The following is a 24356-nucleotide window of genomic DNA, read 5'->3' as shown; positions in this document are numbered from 1 at the left end:
ACAGTTTGGCAGTTTCTTACAAAACTAAACATATTCTCACCATACAATTTAGCAATTTTGCTCCTTGGTATTGACACAAATGAGAAACATGTCCACACAAAATACTGCATAGGTATGCTTATAGCAGCTTTATTCATAACTGTCAAAACTTGGAAACAACCAAGATGTCCTTCAATAGATGAATGGATAAATAAACAGTGGTACATTCAGACAATGGAATACTATTTAGTGGTAAAAAGAAATGAGCTATAAAGCCATGAAAAGACATGGAGGAACTTAAAATGCATATTATTAAGTGAAAGAAACCAATCTGAAAATGCTATACACTGAAAGATTCCAACAATATGACATTCAGGAAAAGGCAAAACTAGGGGACAGTAAAAAAGATCATTGGTTTCCAGGGAGTCAGGGATAGGGAGGGAGAGATGAACAGATGGAGCACAGGGGATTTTGTGTGCAGTGAAACTATTGTGTGATACCACAGTGGTGGATTCATGTCATTATTTGTCAAAACCCATAGAATGCACCACACCAAAAGTAAAACTTAATGTACACTATGGACCTTGGGGGATATGTCAGCTCACAATTCGACTCAGCAAACATCTTTAAACTCTGGTACTGGATGTTGATAGTGCCGGAGGCCATGCATGTGTTGAGGGGCAGGTGGTATATTGGGACTCTGTGTACTTTCTCCTCAAATTTTGCTGTGACCCTAAAACTTGAAGAAAAAAAAAACTAGTTGCAGCACTATCTTTATAGGCAATTTTATTTTTTTAAAATATCAGAAAGGTGTGAATTTAATGTCATCTACAGCTATCTTTGAAACGTGAGCTTATGGGTAACATTTTATACATATTCTCTAATTTACTGTAGAGTTATCCGAGATTACTGGTGTCATCTTTAAAAACCAAGGTTTTCTATTTGGGGGCGGTAGTGGTTGTAACCCTTAATCCGTACTGGGGAAAACGAACACTCCGGGCCAAGGGATTATCTCGGTCAGCGATCCTCCGACCAGTTAAACAAGGTGAAGACTTTACTGAGAGTCCCTACAGCGCAGCCCCGCAGGCTTATGGGAAATGTAGTCCCGAAGTTCGATGGACCACCCCTCGGAGGACCCTGGGACGGCGAGCAGCCCCTGCGTCTGCGCATGTGCAATGCTGCGAGCGCGCCGGTGGCCGCCCTTCCCCCCACTCCAGCCGTGAGTGGGTGATAGGGCCCGGGTCTCCCCGCGTCTTAGCCGCCCCGCGCCGTGACCGGGCCTAGCACTGAGCCACGAGCGGAGGCAGTGCCCCTCCAGGTATGAGGGGAGCTGCCAGGCAGCTCCGCAGGGTTTGGGGGCCGAGGGGAAGGAGATGAGGGATGGGTTCGTGCCCACGTTGGGTGAGAGTCCAAACTTCGGCGACTCGCAGGCGACGGCGACCCTCGGGGCGGCGTCCGGATTGGCCCGGCGCTCTCCTCTGCTCGGGGCTGGCCGGGCCCGCTCGGCCGGACGTGCGGGGGCGGGGACGGCCGAGGGGGAGGGCGGCGGCGAGGGCTTGCCTTCCTCCCTTTGTCAAGAAAAGCGCCTCCGACCGGCGGCTTCGGTCCGGAAGCCTGGGGGGCCGGCGCGCACGCGAACAGGCCGGGCGGGCGCGCGGCGAGGCCGGGGGCGGGGCCGGACACACCTGGCTGCGCCCGGATGCAGCGTGCTGCGTCCCGGGGCCTCGCGGGTGCAAGGAGGATTGGAAGCCTCAGTAAGTTTCCTGATGAGCACGGTGTGCCGAAGGAGAGGAGGAGCCACGACCTCTTTGCAAAAGCCTTTTCAGCTTAAGTGTTCACCTAATCCTCATACCTACCTTGTGATTTAACTAGTTCCTTAATTTCAGCTGATGGGACACCAGTGATAATAGATGGGGCTTAGGTGATTTACCCAAGGTCACGCATCCAGGTGATACTTTATCATATCATTTGCCTTTGACTTTGTTCCCTGGTAGTTTTTGCCATGCAGGCGTTTTGAATTTCTCCATGGTTGAATTTACTGCTTTTCCCTTTTATAACTCCGGAAAGCCTTCACCACTTTGAGATTATGCTTGTTTACTTGTGATTCACATTGGTACTTAAAAAAATTTTTTTTAAACTTGTTGATATTTTTATTATGATCCCATTAATGGTTACATTTAATTAGTGGGAATGGACACCTTTATGATGTTGGCCTTCTGTAGGCCTTCCCTTTTGTTCAGATCCTCTTTCATTTTGTCCCTGTTAACAGCATTTTATCTTCATAAAAGATTTGCGTTTTTCTTAATTTTATTCTTAGGTAGTGTTGCTATTGAAAATGGATTCTTTTTTCCATTTTTTTTTCTCTTGTGTTTGTTGATATTCCCCACTTGTTTTGTGTATTTGGAACTTCTTTTTTTCCTCCTTAATTTGTGTAGCTAATGGGTATGTGTTTTTATTGTGAAAGAATAACTATTTAATGTCTGTAGCATCTATCGTAATGTCTCGTCATTCTTTTTGTTTTCAGTCATTCTTGATATTAGTTTTAATGCTACAGTTGTCCTTTAAATACATTTCCTTCAAATTCTAATATGTTATGTCTTCGTTTCCATTCAGTTAGGTGTTTTTTAAAAACTTCCCTTGTGACTGCCTTTCTCACCCATTGCTGATTTAGAAGTCTGTTGTTTAATTTCCAAATTATTTTGGGATTTTCCAGATCTTTGTTACTGATTTCAAGTTTAACTTTATTTTTGTCAAAGAATATATTTTGTCACATACTTCAGTTCTTTAAAAGTTGTTGAGATTTGTTTTATGGCCAGGGTTATGATCGATCTTGGGAATGTTCTAAACATACTTTTATAATGATCATTGTGCTGTTGGTGATAGAGTCTTCTGTAAACAGTAAATGGGGCCTAACTGATTTTCTGTCTGTCTACCTGTTCTGTCACTTACTGAGAAAAGATTATTGAAGTTTTGAACTACAGTTGTGGAGTTACCTATTTTTTTCTTTCAGTTCTATCAATTTTTGTTTCTCATTTTTTGAAGTTCTTTTTGTGCATGTACATTTAGGATTGTTATGTGTTTTGGTGATTTGGCACATTTATCATGTGTCATTTATCACAGTGACATGTAATATCACTCCTTATCCCTGGTGATATTCCTTCTTAAGTCTACTTTGTTTGATAGTAATATAATTGCTCCAACTTTATTTTGATGAGTGTTTGCAAGGTTTATCCTTTTTTATCCTTTTACTTTTGATCTAGCTATTGAAGCTCTGAGAACTGTTCTGCCTGTTGGAAGTAGAAGGCACAATCATATACATTTTTGAAACAAAGGATTGTACATCAAAATGACACAGTGACATTTTACATAAAGTTCACCAAAGATACATAGTCCAGGTAAGCGCATACAAAGTGAGCAGCAAGTCATCATGACCCCTTACAGAGTTAGAAAACAATGGTTAATTTTTAAGTTACATTATTTCTAGCTCAGAAGAAAAAAAAAAATCTTTACAGTTGAGCAGGCACTCCCATCTTTGAGGTGGTCTGGTTAATGGATAATGCAGATGGACATTGCACACTATAGGGGGAGAGAGGAGGCCCAAAGGACGGAGAGAGAGTTTTTTGTTTAAATTTTTGTGTCCTGCCTTAAAACATGTTTTATTCCATGAATATGTTTTTATATTTAAAACAGACTGCATCTAGACAGCACATAGTTTGGCCTTGTTTACCGAGTTTGACAGCCTCTGTCATTTAATTGGTTATGTTTATACCAATTATTGATATGGTTGGGTTAAAATCCATCTTACTAGTTTTGTTCTAGTTGTCCTTCCTATCTCATCTTTGTTCCTGTTTTACTCTTTTTCTGACTACTTCTGAATTTAGTGGTAGTTTTTATGATTACATATTTTTCTCCACTATTGGCTTATTGTTTATACTTCTTTAAACTTTTTATTATAACTTTTTATCGGGGGGGTGGGTAACTAGGTTTACTTATTTATTTATTTACTGGAGGTACTGGGGATTGAACCCAGGACTTGCACGTGCTAAGCATACACTGTACTACTGAGCTATATAGCCTCCCCATCTTGTTTATACTTCTTTAAAGAATTTTTTTTTTGTAGTTGCCCTGTAGTTTACAATAAACATCTTGAGTTAATCACAGTGGACCTTTAAATAGCATTATACTGCTTTATATGTAATGTAAGATTTATAAAACAGCATACTCCCATTAACAATTTTATCATCCCATCTTTTGGGCTGTTATCATATATATTACTTTTACATATGCTGTAAGTTCACAAAACTTTGCTACTGTTTTTGCTATAGACAATCAATTATCTTTTAAATTGATTAAAAGTAATAAAAAATGTCTTTTATGTTTGTCTTCATTTTAACCATTCCCAGAGATCTTTATTTCTTTGTGTAGATCTATGTTTCTGTCTGGTATCATATCCGTTCTACCTGAAGAACTTATTTAAGTGTTTCTTGTAGTACAGGTCTTCTGGTAATGAATTCTCTCTGTTTTTGTTTGTTTGAAGAGATTTTTAATTTCACTTTCATTTTTGAAAAATGTATTTGCTGGGTATAGAATACTGGGTTGATGGGTTTTTTCCTTTTTTTTTTTTTTTTTTTAAAGAGCCCTTTAAGGATGGCACTACATTGTCTTGTGGCTTGTATTGTTTCTGATGAGAAATTGGCTGTGATTCTTTATTTTGGTTCCTCTGTACAGGCATACCTAGGAAATACTGCAGATTCAGTTCCAGACCACCATAATAAAGCAAGTCAAATAAATATTTTGCTTTCTCAGTGCATATAAAAGTTAAGTTTACAGTATACTGCAGTCCATTGAGTATGTAATAGCATTATGTCTAAAAAACAATGTATATACCTTAATTTAAAAATACTTTATTACTAATAATGCTAACCATCATCTGACAATGCAGGGTTGCCACAGACTTTCAATTTGTTTTAAAAAAAAAAAAAACAGCAATCTTTTAAGTGCAATAAAATGTGGTATGCCTGTGGATAATGTGTTGGGTTTTTTTTTTTTCCTATCTGCTTTCAAGAATTTCTCTTTAACTTTGGTGTCCTTTGCTTTGAATATGATGTTTCTGGGTGTGTCTTTGTTTTATTTTGGTTTTTGGTGTTCTTTTTGGATAGATTATCTGAGTTTCTTGGATCTGTGTTATGATATCGTTCATTATTTTTGGAAAATTCCCAATCATTATGTCTTCAGATACTTCTGTCCCATTCTCCCTTTGGGGACCCCAATACAGGTTTGTTAGGCTGTTTAATATTGTACCACAGCTCTTGGATTCTCTGCCTTTTTTTTTCCCCTTTTACTTTCTCTTTGTGTTTCAGTTTGGGTAATTTCTTTTGACCAGTCTCAGATTTACTGAAAGTTTCTTCAGCTCTGTTGAGTGTACTAATGAGCCTATTGAAAGTATTCTGTCAACTTTGTTACTGTACTTTTGTTAGTATTTCCATTTGATTTTCTTCTTTTGAAGTTTCTAGCTCTTGAAATTCCCTATTTGTTCATTCATGTTACCCACCTTTTCATTAAAGCTTTAATATATGAATCATGGCTGCTTTAAATTCTCTGATAATTTAATCAGTTGAGGTTTCTGTTGATAGTGGGTTGTCTTAGTCCTGCCTTTTTGAGTGTCTTGTAACATTTGATTGAAGGTGAGTGCTGTCAGCATGGTTCTTTCTGGCCCTCTGAAGAGGCAAAGGGACTCTCCCAGGAGGCGATATTTTGCCAGGTGATGTGTAAGGATTTCTAGAAGTCATTTTAGAAGTTCTGAGGCAGGTCAGTTCTTTAATAACAATACCTTCTTTTTTCCTCTTTTCAGTTCTACCTCCTCTGCCTTTACCCCAAAACTGCAGAAAATGAACAAATCCCAGGTGAGTTGTTTGTTTACTCCAATTCTGTTTTCAGTGAATTTGAAGAAGTTTCTAAGGACCTAGGAAATGACATAGAAAGGTATAGATGAGTAAAACTCAAGGAAGACATAGTAAGAATAATCAATACCAGCAGCCAAAAAGTCAGATTAATTGAATGTCTTGCATTGATTATGAATACCATTTCCTTGGTTCTCTAGCCTTAGGTCTGAATAAATTTTGTGGACCTTTATGTAGATGGTGTTTTGGACAGCATCCCCAGAAGCAACTCATGTTAAACAGGTTATTAGTTTGTCTCTGGTTATTTCATAGAGCATTCTTGAGTGCAGATGCTGAGTAATATTATGTGTACTTTATCTTTCCAATCCAATGAACGTGATGCCAGAGAACTCACTAATACCTAGGTGTGTATTTAAATTCTACCCCCAACCTCCACTAGTTCCATTGTCATTTTCCTGAATAGCATTCCAGAGTTTATTTGTACATATTTACACAAGTACAAGTATAGGTTAATGTAAGATAGCATATTAATCATACTGCTCTGTTTATATGTGTTTTGTTTTGCTTTTAAGTAATAGACTTCATTTTTTTAAGAGCAGTTCTGGGTTTACAGAAAATTTGAGTGAAAAGTACGGGGATTCTCATATATTCCCTCACTTCCTCTGCACACAGTTCCCTTGTTATTAACATCTTGTGTTAATGTGGTACACCTGTTACAACTGATGAACCAATACTGATCCTTTAAAGTCCATAGTTTACATTAGGATTCATTCTTGGTGTTGTCCATTATATGGGTTTTGACAAATATATAATGACATGTATCCACCACCATGGTATCACACAGAATTTCACTGACCACAAAATCCCCTGTGCTCTATCTATTCATCCCTCCCTCTCTCTCCCAGAGTCCCTGGAAATCACTGATCTTGTCACTGTTCCCCTAGTTTTGGCTTTTCCAGACTGTGTTATAGTTGGAATCAATCAGTGTGTAAGCTTTTCAGATTGGTTTCTTTCACTTAGAAATATCCACTTGAAGTTCCTCGATGCCTTTTCATGCTTGATAGCTCATTTATTTTTACCACTGAGTATCATTCCATTGTCTGAATGTACTATAGTTTATCCATTCAACAATTGAAGGACATCTTGGTTGCTTCCAAGTTTTGACAGTTATGACTAAAACTACTGTAAACATCTGTGTGCAGGGTTTTGTGTAAACATAAAATAAGTTAATCATTTGGGTAAATGCTAAAGAGCACAACTGCAAATTGTATGGCAAGAGTATGTTTTGTGAGAAACTGCCAGACTGTCTTCCAGAGTGGCTGTACCATTTGCATTCCCACCAGCAGTGAATAAGATCCTGTTGCTCTACATCCTTGCCAACATTTGGTGTTGTCTATATTGTGGATTTTGGCCATTCTAATAGATGTTCAGTAGTATCTTGTTGCTGTTGTAATAAACGATTCCCTGATGACATAATGTTGAGCATCTTTTCATGTGTTTATTTACCATCTGTATATCTTCTTTAATGAGGTGTCTGTTAAGGTCGTTGGCTCATTTTTAAATTAGATTGTTTATTGATGAGTTTTTAAAGTTCTTTATATATTTTGAATACCAGTCCTTTATCAGATATGTGAGTTGCAAAGATGTCTTTGTCTTTTTATTCTCTTGATTATATGTGTTTTTATCACTCGGTGACATCTTTGAAGTCTTTCCATGTCAGAACATAGAGAATTTCCTCATTTTTCCGATTTTTTTGGTATTGTGTAATGTAACATTTATACAGAAGAGTGTATAAAGCATTATAATTCTCTTTATACATGCTTTAGCCAATGTATGTAACAAGTATTTATACATTAAAGAATAATAATAAATGGGCACCCACATTAAGAAATAGAACATTATCTGTTCTTTATGATACATTCTCTGATTGACTCTTCCTAGTAGTTAGCCACTGTCTTGACACCTATGTTAATTATTGCCTTGCCTTTCTCAAACATTTTCCCATTTATATATATTTATATATATATATCCCTAATCAATATAAAATTCAGTCTTGAAAAACTGGAATTTTTTTTAATTGAAGTACAGTTGATTTACAAAATTGTGTTAGTTTCAAGTGTACAGCAAAGTGATTCTGTTATACATACATATATATTCTTTTTTCTGATTCTTTTCCATTATAGGTTATTATAAGATACTGAATATAGTTCCTTGTGCTATACAGTAGGTCTTTGTTGTTTATTTTATATATAATAGTGTGTATATGTATAACTGGAATTTATATTGCCTTATTTTGCATAATTTTTCATTTGATTGGTGGAGTTTTTTTCTTCTTCCTCCAGATATTTGAGATATAAAAGATGTCCTTTCATGCACCCATATTCTCTTTATCAAGACTTAGGTTTTTTATCATTGTTTTTTTCAAGTTACATTAGCCAGTGTTAGCTAAAGAGAGGTGAAGCCACTCCTGGATTGTTTGTGGTGGTATCAAATGGTACAGACTTTATAATTGCCAAGACATTGAAGCACCCCAAGTGCACATCAACAGTTAAATAGATAATGCAGATGCACTATATATACATACATATATGTGTATATATATTTTTGTGTATGTGTGTGTGTACACACACACACACATATAATGGAGTACAACTCACCCATAAGAAAGAAGGATATTTTGCCATTTGCAGCCCTTCATTTACTTTTTTTTTTTTTTTTCACTTCAAAATGTTGCTGTTACTAGCAGGGTGTATGTGTCTTTTTGAATTAATTCTTATTTTGTGGTTGGCTTTATTCCTTTGATAACTAAGTTTAGAAAGCTAAAACTCTAAACGTTCTTAGAAACAATAAACAGTACATATATGTAAATTTAAAAATATATGTGCAGTTAAAAAAAAAAATGAGCTAACAAACCATGAAAGACATGGAAGAAAATTAAAAGATATTACTAAATGAAAGAAGCCAGTCTGAAAAGTTTACATACTGTATGATTCCAACCAAATGACATTCTGGAAAAGGCACAGCTACAGAAACAATAAAAAGATCATGGTTTCCAGGAGTTTGGGGAGAGGGAGGGAGGAATGAATAGATGGAGCACAAGGGATTTTTAGGGCAATGAAATTATTCTGCATGATACTGTAGTGGCAGCTACATGTCATTATGCATTTGACAAAACCCATCAAATGTACATCAAGAATGAGTCCTAATGTAAACTGTGGACTTTGGTTGATAATAATGTGTCCATGTTGGTTCATCAATTATACCAAATATGTCACACTGGTGAGGGATGTTGAGGGTAGGAGAGTATATATGTGTGGGTGGGGAGGGCTATGTGTGAATTCTGTATTTTCTGCTCAATTCTGTTGTGAACCTGAAACTGCTCTAAAAAAATTAAGTCTATTGAAAAACATGATACAGACTTACTGGGGAGCAATATGGCAAAACTTAGCAAGCAAGCACAGATCTGGTTCTGTCTGGGAATTTTGCTGTTATTGGATAGAGGTTTCTAGGAGATGAACTGGATAGAGTCTGTGGGTCAGAGTCTGGCTTCAATTTTTTTCTTAAGTGTTTACAAAAATCTTATTGGTTAAGTCATTGGCAAGGCCATGAGAGAATAGGAAAACATAGAGCTCACATAGTTGGGCCATTTGGCAGGATCAAAGTGTGGATCAAGTATTGAATGTCTGGCAAGAATATAATTAGAGTAAGTGGGCTGTTCTGTATTCCCTGCTTCTTGGATCACTGGTCAACTGCCAACTCTTAGGAGTAGATCAAAGAACACTTCTATGAGATGAAACAAGTGCCCTTATCTCATTGGCAACCTGGTGTGGGAGAGATAGATGTCATCCGCACATGTTCCAGACAAGGCAAACCAAAGCCAGACAGATAAGAATCTGGTTCAGGCCCACCCAGGAATTCTCTCAGGTTAAAGAGGTGGTACAACGGCAGTAGGCATCTTACAGCCTCAGAGTGCCTGCTTTTGAATCACACTATTTCATTCACGCAATTTGGTACTGATAGAGAATCACTGCCATCCTGTGATCGCCTTCAAATTCCTCACAGGCTTTTCTTTCAGCTTTCCTATTGATCTTTTGTTTGCCTTTTCTCATGTCTTTGCCTTTTTTGGACTACTATTTTTAATGGAGTAGATTCTTCAGTAACTTCTTGAGAAAGGATATGTGAGAGAGAGATTTTTTAAAAGTTAATTTTCTGAAAATGCCTTCATTCTCTTCTACTGCTTGGTTGGTAGGTAGTATGTGGATTTGTCCTTCTTCACTTTAGTTCTGTCAGTTTTTGATGTAATTTGAAGCTGTGTTTTTGAGTTCATATACATTTATTAAGTGCATGCACATTTATGATTATTCTATTTTCCTGGTGGAATTACCCTTCTATCATTTTGGAATGTCCCTCTTTATTTCTGATCATACTCCTTGTCTGATAAATAGAACCATACCTGCCTTTTTATAATTAGCTTTTTTATGATATATCTTTTCCATTCTCTTTGTTTCAACCTGTTGTGTTCTTATATTTATAGTGTACTTCTGCTAAACAGCATATAGTTGGGTTATGGTTTTTATCCAGCTTAACAGTCTGTCTTTTAATTGGTTATTTTATTTATAATTAATTTCATTATAGGCACAGTTGGATTTAAGTCTGTCATCTTGCTGTTTGTTTTTCACCTGAATTTTCTATGCCTTTTTACCTTTGTGTCCTTTTATTTTTTGAAGTGGTTTCTCTAAGGATTACAATTTATGTATGTTACTAATCACCTTGCATTAGTATTATACCACCTCAGTACAACCCAAGAACATTGTACAGTATATTGCAGTGAATTCTTACATCTTTTGTTTATCTGTGTATGTCTTTATTTTGCCTTCATTTAAAAAAATATTTTCCCTGGCAGTAAAATTCTAGGGTTTGTTTTTTCTTTCAGTGCTTTAAAGATGGCATTCTGTTTTTGTCTCACATCTATGGTGTATATTAAGAAATAGATCCATTTTTTAACATTTTTTATTGATTTATAGTCATTTTACAATGTTGTGTCAAATTCCAGTGTAGAGCACAATTTTTCAGTTATACGTGAACATATAAATATTCATTGTCACATTTTTATAGTTGTTCCTTGAAGGAAATGTGTCTTTTTCTACTGCCTACTTTTAAGATACTCTTTCTTTCTCTGGCACTCAACAGTTTGAGTTTGATGTATTTAAATATAATTTTCTTTGTATTTATTCTGCTTGAGCTTTATTGAGTTTCTTAGGTTTGTATTCAATACCTTTTTATCAAATTTGGCAAATTCTTAGCTGTTATTTCTTCAATTGTTTCTTTTTTCTTCTATATATATATTTTTTATTGACATGTAGTCAGTTTACAGTGTTGTATCAATTTCTGGTGTACAGCATAATGCTTCAGTCATACATGAACATATATATATTTGTTTTCATTTTCTTTTTCACCATGAGTTGCTACAAGATATTGAATATATCCTGCGCTATCAGTTATTGTTTCTGTCCCATTCTTTTTTCTTCTCTGGTTCTAGGATTACTTTTTTTGTTTTCTCTTTCAGCATTTTAAGCAATAGTGCATTAGACTTTGGGGTTAAAAATTTTTTTTTTTTTTTTCAGTTTTATTAGGTAGAATTGTTACAGTTTGCACATATACAATATATTGCATGTATACATATACACAATATACTGCATATATTTTTTAAATTTATGTATATGTACTATTCATTGCTACTAAGAATATTTAGAGCTTTAGCTTTTTAATCTTATATAGTTATCAAAGGAATAAAGCCAACCACAAAATAAGAATTAATTCAAAAAGATACATACACCCCACTATTAATAGCAACATTGTTAATAATTGTCAAGATATGGAAGCATCCTAAGTGCACATCAATAGATGAATGGATAAAGAAGATGCAGCATATATATGTAATGGAATACAACTCACCTATAATAAAGAAGGATATTTTGCCATTTGCAGCCCTTCATTTACTTTTTTTTTCCTCTTCAAAAACCAGAATTCTATAACTGGCACAGACATTTCCATTGCATCAAAAACAACATAATACCTAGAAATAAACTTAGCCAAGGAAGTTACCTGTAGTCTAAAAAGTGTAAAACATTCCTGAAGGAAAGTGAAAATGATACAAAGAAATGGAAAGATATCTTGTGCTCTTGGATTGGAAGAACCAACATTATCAAAATGGCCGTACTACTCAAAGCAATCTACATGTCCAATGCAACCCTTGTCAAAATACTCATGACATTCTTCACAGAATTAGAACAAACAGTTTAAAAATTTATATGAGCCCGTAAAAGACCCTGTCCTGCTGTGGTTCCCTCTTTGTTTCCAGTTGAAGAAGATCTTTTTGCTAGGTTCCAGTCTTTTTTTGACGGTTGTTTAGCAGTCAGTTGTGGTTTTGTTGTAGGCACAAGGAGAGGCAAGCTCATGGTCCTACCACTCCACCATCTTGACCAGAAAGCTACAGTTGGTTTTTAACTTCAGTTAAAAACTACATTTGCAGTTCTACAATGTCCATTTGCTTCCTTTTTGTAGATTCTAGTTCTTTGTTAAAATATTCCAGTATTTTCACCACATTGTACATCTGTTTCTCTTTATTTTTTAACATTATTTACAGTTAAAATGAACTCTTTGTGTGCTAACTCTAAAACATGGGTTATCCCTACGTCTCCTTTTGACTGTTTATCTCTTAATTTTTTTGTGTCTTTTCATTCTTTTTGCTTTTTTGCATGTCTCATAATTTTTGTTTGTTGGACATGCTGTATGATACATACTTGCCTCTAAAGAATATTAAGTTTTGTTCTACCAATAATTTAGCTACCTGGCAGAACAAAACAGCTTTCTGCTAGTTACCCTGGAGGTTTGCCCTCCACCTGCACGTATTAGGAACCAGCCAAAGATCTGAGGTGAATTTTTATGCAGAATTTTAGAGCCCCTTCTCTATGTCTGTCTTATCTCCATTACCCTGCGCCCAAATCCCAGTTATTTTGCAGACCCAAATGCTGGTTTTTATTTCATGTAACAGCTCTGTCTCTTTTTGCTTGGGCTCTATTTCTCTGTGTCATGGTTTAGAAAATACCACTAGGGACATTTTGCTGGATATGGAATTCAAGATTGACAATTTTTTTCTTTCAGTAGGGTTTTTTTTTTTTACCCCCAGCACTTTTTTCATCAGTGTGAATATGGAATTCGTTTCAAGTTCACCCTTCTTTCAGTAATTGTAGCCCTGCAGTGGTTGCTGTCCAGTGGCTGCAGACTGTTTCATTTATTTGCCCACCTTCTGTTGTTGTTTTCTTTCAGAATTTTGAAGTCACTACTTCTTAGTGTTGTAGTCAGCAAGTCCAAAGGCTTACCTGTTTATCAGAATGTGAGCTATTCCATTCTCTCCTGAAACTTCTAAGCTTTTTTTCTTTGTTCCTAGTACTCTAAAATTTTGATGCTCTTTCTTCCTGTTTGCCTGCTAGGTCATTAAATATTTTCATCTTCTCTTACTTTCTTGGTTTGATTCTGTGAAGTGTAAAACTGCACAGAAATACAAATAAAAGCATATTAATTTGGGCTATATGAAATAGCCATTTTTGTATGTCCGAATAGTTGAATGTCATAATTTCAATATGGTTCAACCTGATAACTACCAACCTGTTACACCATTGAGTAGTCAATACTTAACATCTTGTGGGGGAGGGTAGAGCTCAGTGGTAGAGTACATGCCTAGCATGCACCACGTCCTAGGTTCAGTCCTCAGTACCTCCATTAAATAAATAAGTAAACCTAGTTACCCCACCCCCCCCCAAAAAAAGGGAAAAAAAACGTTAACATCTTGGCTTATTTGTTTTCACACATAATATATATAAGTTTTTTCTTTATGTTATACAGTTTGTACATGAAATCTGTCTTTACTGTCTCACTGTCTCTGTCGTGGTCTGCCCTCCTAGTATGCTGTCACTATTAGGTCACCTCACCCAGTGCTAAAATCTTCCTGATCCTAAAGCCAGTCTCCTCACTTTAGAGGCAGACAATGTTAAAAGTTTCGTGTGTGTGTATCCAGTCCTCTCTTTTAATACTTTTATATACATTAGGTAGTTTATAGGATTTGGGGGTCATGGTAATACACATATTTTTGGAATTGTTTTTACTAATTATTGATGTTCCTGTGCCAGCTTTTCTATGCCTTTTATTTTCAGACTTTGTTTTCAGTTTGCTTCTTGTAAAAAGTTTGTTGTTTTTTAAAACTTCATTGAAGGTCTTAATCTTTTATTAAATGTTTTCAAAACTCAGTGTCCGTAGATCCCATTTTATTGGAACACAGCCACATCCATTTGTTTACATATTGCCTGTGCCTGCTTTTGTGGTCCAAGGGCAGACTTGATTAGTTGTAGTTGAGACTACATACCATCCTCAAAACCTAAAATGTTTACTACTTGGCTCTTTATAGAAAAAGTTTCTCAACTCATATTCTAGTGCTTTTAGCACTTTAAAGATACTCTGTTATTTTCTGGCTTCCATTGTTTCTATGAAAAAGTCAGCTGTCAGTTTTATTGTTGTGTCTCTGAAGGCAGTATGTTTTTTTCCCTTTGGGATTTTTAGCAGTTTCATTATGATGTCCCTAAATGTGGTTTCCTCTATATTTATTCTTTTTGGGGTTAGTGGTGTTCTATGGTCTGTGAGCTGTTCCAGAAAATTCTAAGCCATGTCTCCTCAAGTATTGTTTCTGTTGGATTTTGCCTCTCTTACTGGGACTCCAGTTGCAAGTATATTAGACATTTACTTTGTCCCATGTGTCTTTTAGATGCTTTGATGTGTTTTCTATCCTTTATTTCTGTATTTCAGTCTGGATATTTCTTACTGACCTATCTTCCAGTTTATTAGTCATCTCTTCAGTTTTGTCTAATCTGCTGTTAAATCCAATTATATTATTTTAAAAATATCTTTTGTAACTTTTTTCCTGCTTAGTTTTACTCTGCTGTTAGTTTTTTTTGGTGACAGGTTATTTAGCCTATGACATACGCTTGTGTGATGGTAAGTCACATTGTGTCTCTACTTACATTATGCTGACAGTGTGGTGATGATGTCACTTACATGTACTCAGTGCATAGAGTGACAATTTCCTGTATGCTGAAGAGCTGAATAACCACTAATAAGATTGGTACCCAAAAGAAAATAAATTGTCAGGTACAAGCATAGGCAGAATCCATATGGGAATCATGTAGATTGCAAACTGAATAAAAAGCATTTTTAATGAAGACACAAGTATACTATAGCATGCATGACATCTCAGGAAAATGAACCAGATTTTAGGATTTACCAAATTTTACTAAGATTTTTAGATAATCTGAGTGTGAATAGTGCAGATGCCCCATCGTTTTAGCTAGCTACGTAGGATGTTGCAGCAGGAATTATGTGGCATGTCTCTTCAGGAAGCAAGACGATAAGGAAAGTTGAATATTGAGCTCCATACAATTTAGCTTTATTTTATTTTATTTGAGTACGTAACATGTACTTATGTACTATGCTTATAAAAACACAAAGATGAGGAAGATACAATTTCTGATCTAAAAATTAGATTATCTAAATGGGGAGAGTGGAAGGAATAAGGCACATTTAATGAAAGAAAGCAGAGTAAAATAAGTGCCACAAGAGAAACACGAACAAGGTACTCCCGGGTTTAAAAGAGAGTAGGGATTCAGTTATGGAGAACACGTTTAAGTGATCTGTGATGTGACCTAAGTGGGAGAATCTGTACATAGAGGAGAGCCAGGGGAGAGAGGGATGGAAGCGAAATTTGAATGATGTTCAATGCTGGGTTAGTCATTAGTTTATTTCAACAGATAATGGATGACTGCTTCTAACCAGAATAATCATGTAATTAGGGCTATACTTTAGAAAAATTACGTTAACTTTAGAATGTGGGGTAGATGAGAATAAGAGCAGATAGGAAATAAGAATTAGGAAGCTTTTGTAGTAGCTGGGGTGGCAGTGGAAACAGGAGGCAAAGGAATGACTTGAAGGGGGTCTATAGCATGCCTATTGGTCCTTGTGTCCGTAGTATTTAATTTAGTCCCTGGGAAATTTCCCAGTGTTCCTATTTTATGAACTATAATTTCAGAAGCAGTCTAAAAATGGGAATGAGTATTTACTATTGGGGAAATCTCCACTCTGTGATTGTTGACCTCAGTGTCATTGGTCTTAGGCACAGATGACCCACCACCTACATTCTCTGCTCCCATGCCAAGTGGCTAAAGATTCCTATAAAATGTCCTGAAATAATGCCATTGGGTAACCTGCAAATTTGTGCAGTATAACTAGGTCATTTGTAATGCTCTGACCTTTATCTCATCTTTTTTTTTTTCATACTTCCTCTAACTTTTCCTGAGGCTACAAGTTATGAGTGGAAGATTGGGAAATCACTGGGACAAGGCAGTGACAGCCTGGAAGAAGTAGAAGGAGTTAAGGAATTGGGAGTCATAACTGAAGATGACAGACAAACAGATTCAGAAGAGAGGTTATGTGAATAGGTTAAAAAGGATTCTTGCACTCAGAACTAAACTTGCAGGTGAAAATTTTAGATGTTTAACAGTTTGAAGAGTTGAGGTCTGCTCTGAGTGTCAGATACACTAGGTACACCTCTATTCATGGCCATAGCATTTCTGCACCAAACACCAGATTCATTCCAGATGAAAACTACTTCTGTTGTCTACAAAAGTCTTTGTGGATAATGTTTGACATCTTGTTTAATGTTATGGTGTCAGAATTGTGTTTTATCTGTAATTTTTGGAGCATTTTTTTGTTTGTATGGAGTATAAAAAGTAGCATTGTGAAAAAAATACAGAATATTTTCATATTTGATGGTACAGTCATTTCTGAATTGTAACTTACGTCAAAGTGATGTGCCACAGGTTTATCCCCCTTGTTGGTGTGGCAGTGATTTAAAAGTTCTTACTGTTTTTATCTTGTGGCCAAGTGGATGTAGATGATTTTCTAAGTTACGAAATGGTCTTCAATTTTTTTTTCCTTTTAACATCATCCTGGTTTTGAGTAAAGGCTTGGTTTTCTAGTTCATGACACTTTTTTCACATTTATATGCTTCAGCATTTTTGTTTCATGGGGATTGTTTATTACAGTGAATAATATATATTATTATATATTACAAAATCATATATACATTCAGGTCAAGGAAGAAGACTTAGCCAGCATTCTCAAAGCCTTTGTGAAATCCTCCCCCAATAGCTGGAATTAGTTCCTTTTCATTGCTTTATAGTACTCTACTGTTTTAATATGCCACAAGTTATTAATCTACTGTTTATCAACCTTTGTTTTTCCAGCTTTGGGCTCTTATGTAAAATGCTGCTATGAACATTCTTTTTTTTTTTTTTTTTAACTTACAGACTTCTAATTTCTATTGAGGTATAATTGACATATAACATTATTAGTTTCAGTTGCACAACATTATTCAGTATTTGTATGTGTTGTGACCACCACAGTAAATCTAGTTAACATCCATCACCATACATAGTTAGTTTTTTTCTTGTGAGAAGAACTTAAGACCTATTCTCTTAGCAACTTCCAAATATGCAATACAGTATTATTAACCACAGTCACCATGCTGTACATTGCAAGACTTATTCTAACTGGATGTTCATACCTTTTGGCCCCTTTTACTGTTTTTTCTTACCTCCATCCTCCGGCCTTTAGGTAACCACCAATCTGTTCTCTGTATCTGTGTACTTGGTTTCTTTTTTTTCTTCTTTTTTTTAAGATTCCACACATAATAGAGATCACAAGATACTTGTCTTTTTTCTGATTTCACTTACCATAATGTCCTCAAATCCATCTGTGTTGTCACAAATTGCAAGATTCCTTTTTTTTATGGCTGAATAATATTGCATTGTGTATATATGCCACATTATCTTTATCCCTTCATCCATTGATGGATACTTAGGTTGTTTCCATATCTTGGCTTTTGTAAATAATGCAGAAGTGAACATGGAGACAATTGCCCTTCAGTATCCTTGGGTGGTTGTTTCCAGGACTGCCCACCTTGGATAACAAAGTTTGCAGATGCTCAGGTCTCTTATATAAAAGGCATAGTATTTGCATATAACCAAGTACATCCTCCTCTGTCCTTTAAACCATCTGTAGATTACTTTAAGTATCTAATGAAATGTAGATGCTATGTAAATAGTTGTAAATTAAACACAATGTAAGTGACGTATAAATAGTTGCCCTGCACTGCAAATTCAAGTTTTGCTCTTTAGACCTTTCTGGCTTTTTTTTTTTTTTTTTTTTTTTGTCTTCCAAATATTTATTTATTTTTTTATCGAAGTATAGTCAGTTATAATATGTCAACTTCTGGTGTGCAGCACAATGTCCCAGTCATGAATAGACATACATATATTCATTTTCATATTCTTTTTCATTAAAGGTTGTTACAAGATATCGAACATAGTTCCCTGTGCTATACAGAAGAAACTTGCTTTTTTTTATAATCTATTTTTATATGTAGTAGCTAACATTTGCAAATCTCAAACTCCCAAATTTATCCCTTCCCAGCCCTTTTGCCTAGTAACCATGATTGTTTACTGTGTCTGTGAGTCTTTCCTTTTTGTAGATGAGTTCATAGTGTCCTTTTTTCTTTTTTTTTTTTAGATTCCACATATGAGTGATATAAGGTATTTTTTTCTCTTTCTGGTTAACTGCACTTAGAATGACGATCTCTAGGTCCATCTGTGTTGCTGCAAATGGCACTATTTTATCATTTTTATGGCTGAGTAGTATTCCATTGTATAAATATACCACAACTTCTTTATCCAGTCATCTGTTGATGGACATTCAGGTTGTTTCCATGTCTTGGCTATTGTATATAGTGCTGCTGTGAACATTGGGGGTGCATGTATCTTTTTGAATTAAGAGTTCCCTCCAGATATATACCCAGAAGTGGGAATGCTGGATTATATGGTAGGTGAATTTTTTTATATTTCGAGGAATCTCCATACTGTTTTCCATAATGGCTGCACCAAACTACATTCCCAGCAACAGTGTAGGAGGGTTCCCTTTAAGCCATTTTGAGTTAATTTTTGTGTATGGTATGAGGGAGTGTTCTAATTTCATTGATTTACATGCTGCTATCCAGTCTTCCCAACACCACGTGCTGAAGAGACTGTCTTTTCTCCATTTGTCTATTCTCCATTCTTCCAAATAGTTTTGATCCATGATTGGTTGAATCTGTGGATGGAGAACCCAGAGATATGGAGAGCTGACTGTGTATCTTTCTGAGTTAGTGTTTTTGTTTTCTTCAGATAAATACCCAGAAATGGAATTGCTGGATGAAATGGTAGTTCTATTTTTCACTATTTCAGGATCCTCCATACTGTTTTCTGTAGTGGCTGCACCAATTTACATTCCCGCCAACAGTATACAAGAGTTCCCTTTTCTCCACATCCTCACCAATACCAGCACTTGGTATTTCTTGTCTTTTTTTTTTTTTTTTTTTCCGCTTTGGTGTTATATCTAAGAAATCTTTGCATAGCCCACAGTCACAAAGATTTCCCCTTGTGTATTCTTATAGACTTTTTTTTAAATGTATTTTCTTTCTTTTTTTAGGGGAGAATTATAGGGGGTAATTAGGTTTGTTTATTTAAACAGAAGTACTGGGGATGGAACCCAGGACCTTGTGCATGCTAAGCACGCACTCTACCACTGAGCTATACCCTCCCCCATCTTGTCTTTTTTATAGTAGCCTGTCTAACAGTTGTGATACCTTATTGTGGTTTTGATTTGCATTTCCCTGATTAGTAACGTTGAGCACCTTTTCATGTGCCTGTTGGCCATTTGTATATCTTCTTTGGAAAAATGTCTTATTTCTCTGCCCATTTTTTAATTGGACTTTTTTTTTTTTTTTTGCTATTGAGTTATATAAGTTCTTTATATATTTTGGATATTAACCCCTTATCAGATACATGATTTTCAAATATTTTCTCTCATGCCCTTTCATTTTGTTGATGGTTTCCTTTGCTGTGCAGAAGTTTTTTAGTTTGATGTAGTCTCACTTGTTTATTTTTGCTTTTCTACCCTTTTTTATGGCTTAGATATGGTCAAGAGATCTCTAATTATGCTTGATTGTCTTGTAATTGGAATTTCATCTTCTGCCTTTAAATATTCAAAGCTTTAATTAACTCTAATAGTGTGTAGTTTGAGATGACAAAAATAATGCCTATAAAAGCATGAGTACACTGGTAACATTAAATATTGCATATTAATGTTTATGTGAGTATCTCCATGTGCACATCTTCAGAGGAGAAACTATTTTATTAATCTTAGGTATCTGCCAAATAGTGCCAGAGATGTAGGGGAATCTGAATACTTTATGTATAAAAATATTTTGGAGGCATGACAAAACTGAAAGTGTACAGTTGGTTTTATATGTAAATTTTAAAGATGAATGACTTTTACAACGTAGGAAGAGTAAGTGTTTATATGTCCTTCTGGTATCAGCAAATGCTGATCCTTTCAGAATGAACAGCAGTATGCCATTTCAGGGATCAGTGTCATTCACGGATGTGACTGTGGACTTCACCCAGGAGGAATGGGAGCAACTGGACCCCTCTCAGAGGATCCTCTACATGGATGTGATGCTGGAGAATTATAGCAACTTATTATCAGTGGGTAAGGGAGGAGGAAGGGGGGGAGGAGGAGGGCCACCCCAGGACATTTTTCAGTGTTTCCTTACCATGACCCAACTGTCCTTGGGGATTTTTTCCATTCTTTTCCTTTCAAAGTACACGAACTAGGAAACATTTTTTACTGGGAACCTTTATATACTGGAAGACCACATCCCAAACATAGGCACCCCAGCAATGGAAATTTGTGGAGACTTCACATTATAGTGAAAGGGTTGACAAAGTGTACTTTATGTGCTCTTTCCTAGAGGTATGGAAAGCTGATGACCAGATGGAGGATGACCCCAGAAACCCAGACGAGCAGGCAAGGCCATTTGTAATCTTTAAGAACCATATGCCAATTGAAGAAGAAGATAATCTCTTTGGAAAAACTTTTAATCTTAGCACAGACTTTGTTTCTTTAAGACAAGTACCCTATAAGTATGACTTATATGAAAAAACTTTGAGATATAATTCAGACTTACTTAATAGTAATAGAAGCTATGTAAGAAAGAAAGCTGATGACTGTAATGGATTTGGAAAAGCGCTCCTCTATCTGAAGCAAGAGAAAACCCACACTGGAGTAGAATACTCTGAATATAATAGAAGTGGAAAAGCCTTTGGCCATAAAGAAGCCATTTTTAAACACCAGAAAATTAGAAATTTGGTACAACCTTTTATTTGTAATTATTGTGACAAGGCTTTCTCCTTCAAGTCACTCCTCATTAGTCATAAGAGAATACATACTGGAGAAAAACCTTATGAATGTAATGTGTGTAAGAAAACCTTCTCCCATAAGGCAAACCTCATTAAACATCAGAGAATTCATACTGGGGAGAAACCCTTTGAATGTCTTGAATGTGGAAAAGCTTTCACCCACCAGTCAAACCTCATTGTACACCAGAGAGCACATATGGAGAAGAAGCCCTATGAATGCAGTGAATGTTGCAAGACATTTGCCCAGAAGTTTGAACTTACTACACACCAGAGAATTCATACAGGAGAACGACCCTATGAGTGTAATGAATGTGCAAAAACCTTCTTCAAGAAATCAAACCTCATTATACACCAGAAAATTCACACAGGGGAGAAACGCTATGAGTGCAGTGAATGTGGAAAATCCTTTATCCAGAACTCCCAGCTCATTATACATATGAGAACTCATACAGGAGAGAAACCCTACGAATGTACTGAGTGCGGCAAAACATTCAGCCAGAGGTCGACTCTTAGATTACATTTGCGAATCCATACAGGAGAGAAACCGTATGAGTGTTCTGAGTGTGGGAAGGCCTTCAGCAGGAAGTCCCGACTCAGTGTCCATCAGAGAGTTCATGCAGGGGACAAAGCCTGAGACAGCAGCTGGGTTGTACCTGTGGAGAACTCTTCCTATGGGGAGAAACCTGGTGAAGGTGCTGAAGGAGGGTGGGAGCTCATACTGAGATACAATCTATCAACTCAAAAATGGGTAAAATAGGATCTCCTAAGAACGATACTGTAGTGAAAGTTTTGATACTCAACTAAGGAATACATATCAGAATGTATCCAATTGTAAATAGACAAAAGAAAGCTTTTTAAAATTTTGAATGAATTACTCAGTAATGAAATATTCTGGGCAACAGCATAAAAGCTCTACAGACAGTACCTTAGGAATTCAGTGGTTATGTGTGAGAATATGCTGCAAAACACAAATTTTGTATTTTAAATCTGCACGTGTACATTTAACCCAGTCACTGGGAGTTGGAAATTCTTGTCCTGATAATTAGGACACAGCAAACAAGATTTTCCATACTAAACAGCACATGTGTTTCTCAGTACCTTCACAGTCCAGTATGCATTCCAAGTGACGTATACACCAGATTTTAGTATGTTTTCTCCTCCTGCTTGCTGGCGTAGGTAAGTCGGCAGCACCTTGTTACTGAGCTGCTTCTTCAATAAACAGAAGACAGTGCTGTTGAAGTTTTAACCGTCTGGGTTTGCTGAAGATTTCCTTTGGAAGTATTATTGACATGAATATGCAAGTGTGAGATCATTCAGAGAGTGACAGGAGGCCAGCACAGGGTCCGTCACGCGGAGTGCACCCCCGCGCAGGTGGGCCGCCGAGGAATACCCACCCCGGTCTTGCTCTCCTTACTTTTCAGTGCGGTATCTACATACAGTGCATGTCTTTTACCAAAATACTGTACAACCCAGAACTACTTGTATTTTTGTGTGTTTCCCTGTTTCTCTTAATGTTTTATAACTGTCTTGCAAAAATTAGGATGTGTCTGTAGTTCAAAAATGTTACATTTCAGAGACATTAGAGGAAAATAATTTATTTTAAGAAACTATCAATAAATGTCTTTTACTGCTTTTTAAAATTTCCAAGTGCATAGTCCACTTTAGAAATAAATTTTTGCAGTGTTCTGTTTAAAAGAGGCATTTCTGCTTCCATGAGTTTACTGTCATCCACCAAAAGCTGTTCCCTTTGGAACCTGACTTACTAAGTTATCTCTTTCCTTTAAAAGCTCACACTTTATTTATAAGTTAGACTTTTCAGCAGGCTCTCCATATATTGGTCATTAACCTAAAAAATTTTCTTATTTTTGCTTAACTCAAAGATACACCATTTTAGACTTGATTTCAAATTCACAAGTTCCTTTCCTTATCAATTACAAATCATGCATTAGAATTGTAAGTGGTAACTATAACTGGCCTTTTTTCTTTTAGTTATTTTTGAAGATTATTGATGTGCTGTGACTATGTATGAACCTGAATGATTTTCTGAACAAATTTATATCCATAGTCCAATAAGTTTTTTGTCTTTCTAAATTGTCATCTTACCTGCTATGGCAAGGAAGCAGTGGAAGAGGTTAATTTCATACACTGCTGTTAGAAATATAAATTGTGACAACCTCCTTGGCAATCATTGTGACTGTCTTTTAACATTAAGAATATATGTGCAGTTGACCCTTGGATAACATGGGTTTGAAATGCGCGGGCACACTTATACAGATTTTTTTTCAGTAAATACATACTGCAGTGCTACACAGTCCGCGGTTGGTTGAATCTGTGGATGCAGAACCTTGGATGGCGGATCAACTGTGATTATACTTGGGTTACACTTGGGCTACCATCTGCGCAGAGGGTCAGTGCCCCAAACCCCTGTGCTGTTTAAGGACCAACTGTACTCCTCAACCCAGTAGACTTGCTTCTGGGACTCTATCCCTAAGAAAAAAATAAAGTGCCAGTACCTCAGATTATATGTTTATCAGTGTATATTTTTTGGTAAGGACAAAAAAAGGAAACAATATGAATGACCATCAGTAAGGGAATGATTAAATAAACTTGTAAAGATACTCCATGGCTGGATGAAATTCCATGGAAAAGAGTGTGTAGGAGCAAATGCCGCCAGGTCAGATGGGGGCACAGGAGGGGGAGAAAGCGTGTGCATGTGTACACCAAGTTTTCTAAAATAAAGATCTAAAAAGGTGCGTGTGTGTTTGTATACAATTTTATGGGCCTGAAGAATAGAATTCTTCAAAGTCAAAAATTAACACTAACTTCAATGGAAAATTTTTTGTGCATTCCTTAGTCTCTAAATTAACATCTATTTCTACTAGACCACCACCATAACCCATTAGAATGGACACAGTGAGTTAAGTAATCAACATTAGTTCACAGAGCATGACGCAGGCAGTTCCCTTACTCTGTACACTGGTCATCTGCTGTGCTGCAGCTCCAGCTTGAGACTCTTCTCAGTGAAAGCACGTTTGACGTTCATTGTTCACCAGCTGGAATCTTTAATACCAAAAAA

General features: G+C 36.3%; 1 protein-coding gene across 5 annotated transcripts; it reads left to right on the top strand.

Moving 5' to 3' along the window:
* Positions 1–1159: 1159 nt before the first annotated feature.
* On the top strand, positions 1160–24033 carry ZFP1 (ZFP1 zinc finger protein). 5 transcript variants are annotated; one of them, XM_064488957.1, is made up of 6 exons: positions 1160–1297; positions 3240–3374; positions 5664–5740; positions 5831–5882; positions 20444–20570; positions 20833–24033. In XM_064488957.1, exons 3-6 carry the CDS (start codon positions 5679–5681, stop codon positions 21912–21914), a joined length of 1323 nt encoding a protein of 440 aa, XP_064345027.1. In that variant the 5' UTR covers positions 1160–1297; positions 3240–3374; positions 5664–5678; the 3' UTR covers positions 21915–24033. The 5 variants fall into 5 exon arrangements, with proteins under 5 accessions (XP_064345027.1, XP_031313921.1, XP_031313922.1 ...); XM_031458061.2 differs by lacking the exon at positions 5664–5740; XM_031458062.2 differs by lacking the exons at positions 3240–3374; positions 5664–5740.
* Positions 24034–24356: the final 323 nt, after the last annotated feature.

The sequence above is a fragment of the Camelus dromedarius genome, chromosome 9 (genome assembly GCF_036321535.1).
Source record: "Camelus dromedarius isolate mCamDro1 chromosome 9, mCamDro1.pat, whole genome shotgun sequence".
Taxonomy (NCBI): Eukaryota; Metazoa; Chordata; class Mammalia; order Artiodactyla; family Camelidae; genus Camelus; species Camelus dromedarius.
This window is presented reverse-complemented; position numbering and strand designations above follow the sequence as displayed.

Bases quoted from the DNA above. Each gene is read 5' to 3' on its own strand.
- ZFP1 (XM_064488957.1), top strand. From the start codon at position 5,679: ATGGTTCTTTCTGGCCCTCTGAAGAGGCAAAGGGACTCTCCCAGGAGG. The intron at 5,741-5,830 runs GTGATGTGTAAG...TCCTCTTTTCAG, and splicing joins AGGAGGCGATATTTTGCCAG to TTCTACCTCCTCTGCCTTTA. The intron at 5,883-20,443 runs GTGAGTTGTTTG...ATGCCATTTCAG, and splicing joins AGAAAATGAACAAATCCCAG to GGATCAGTGTCATTCACGGA.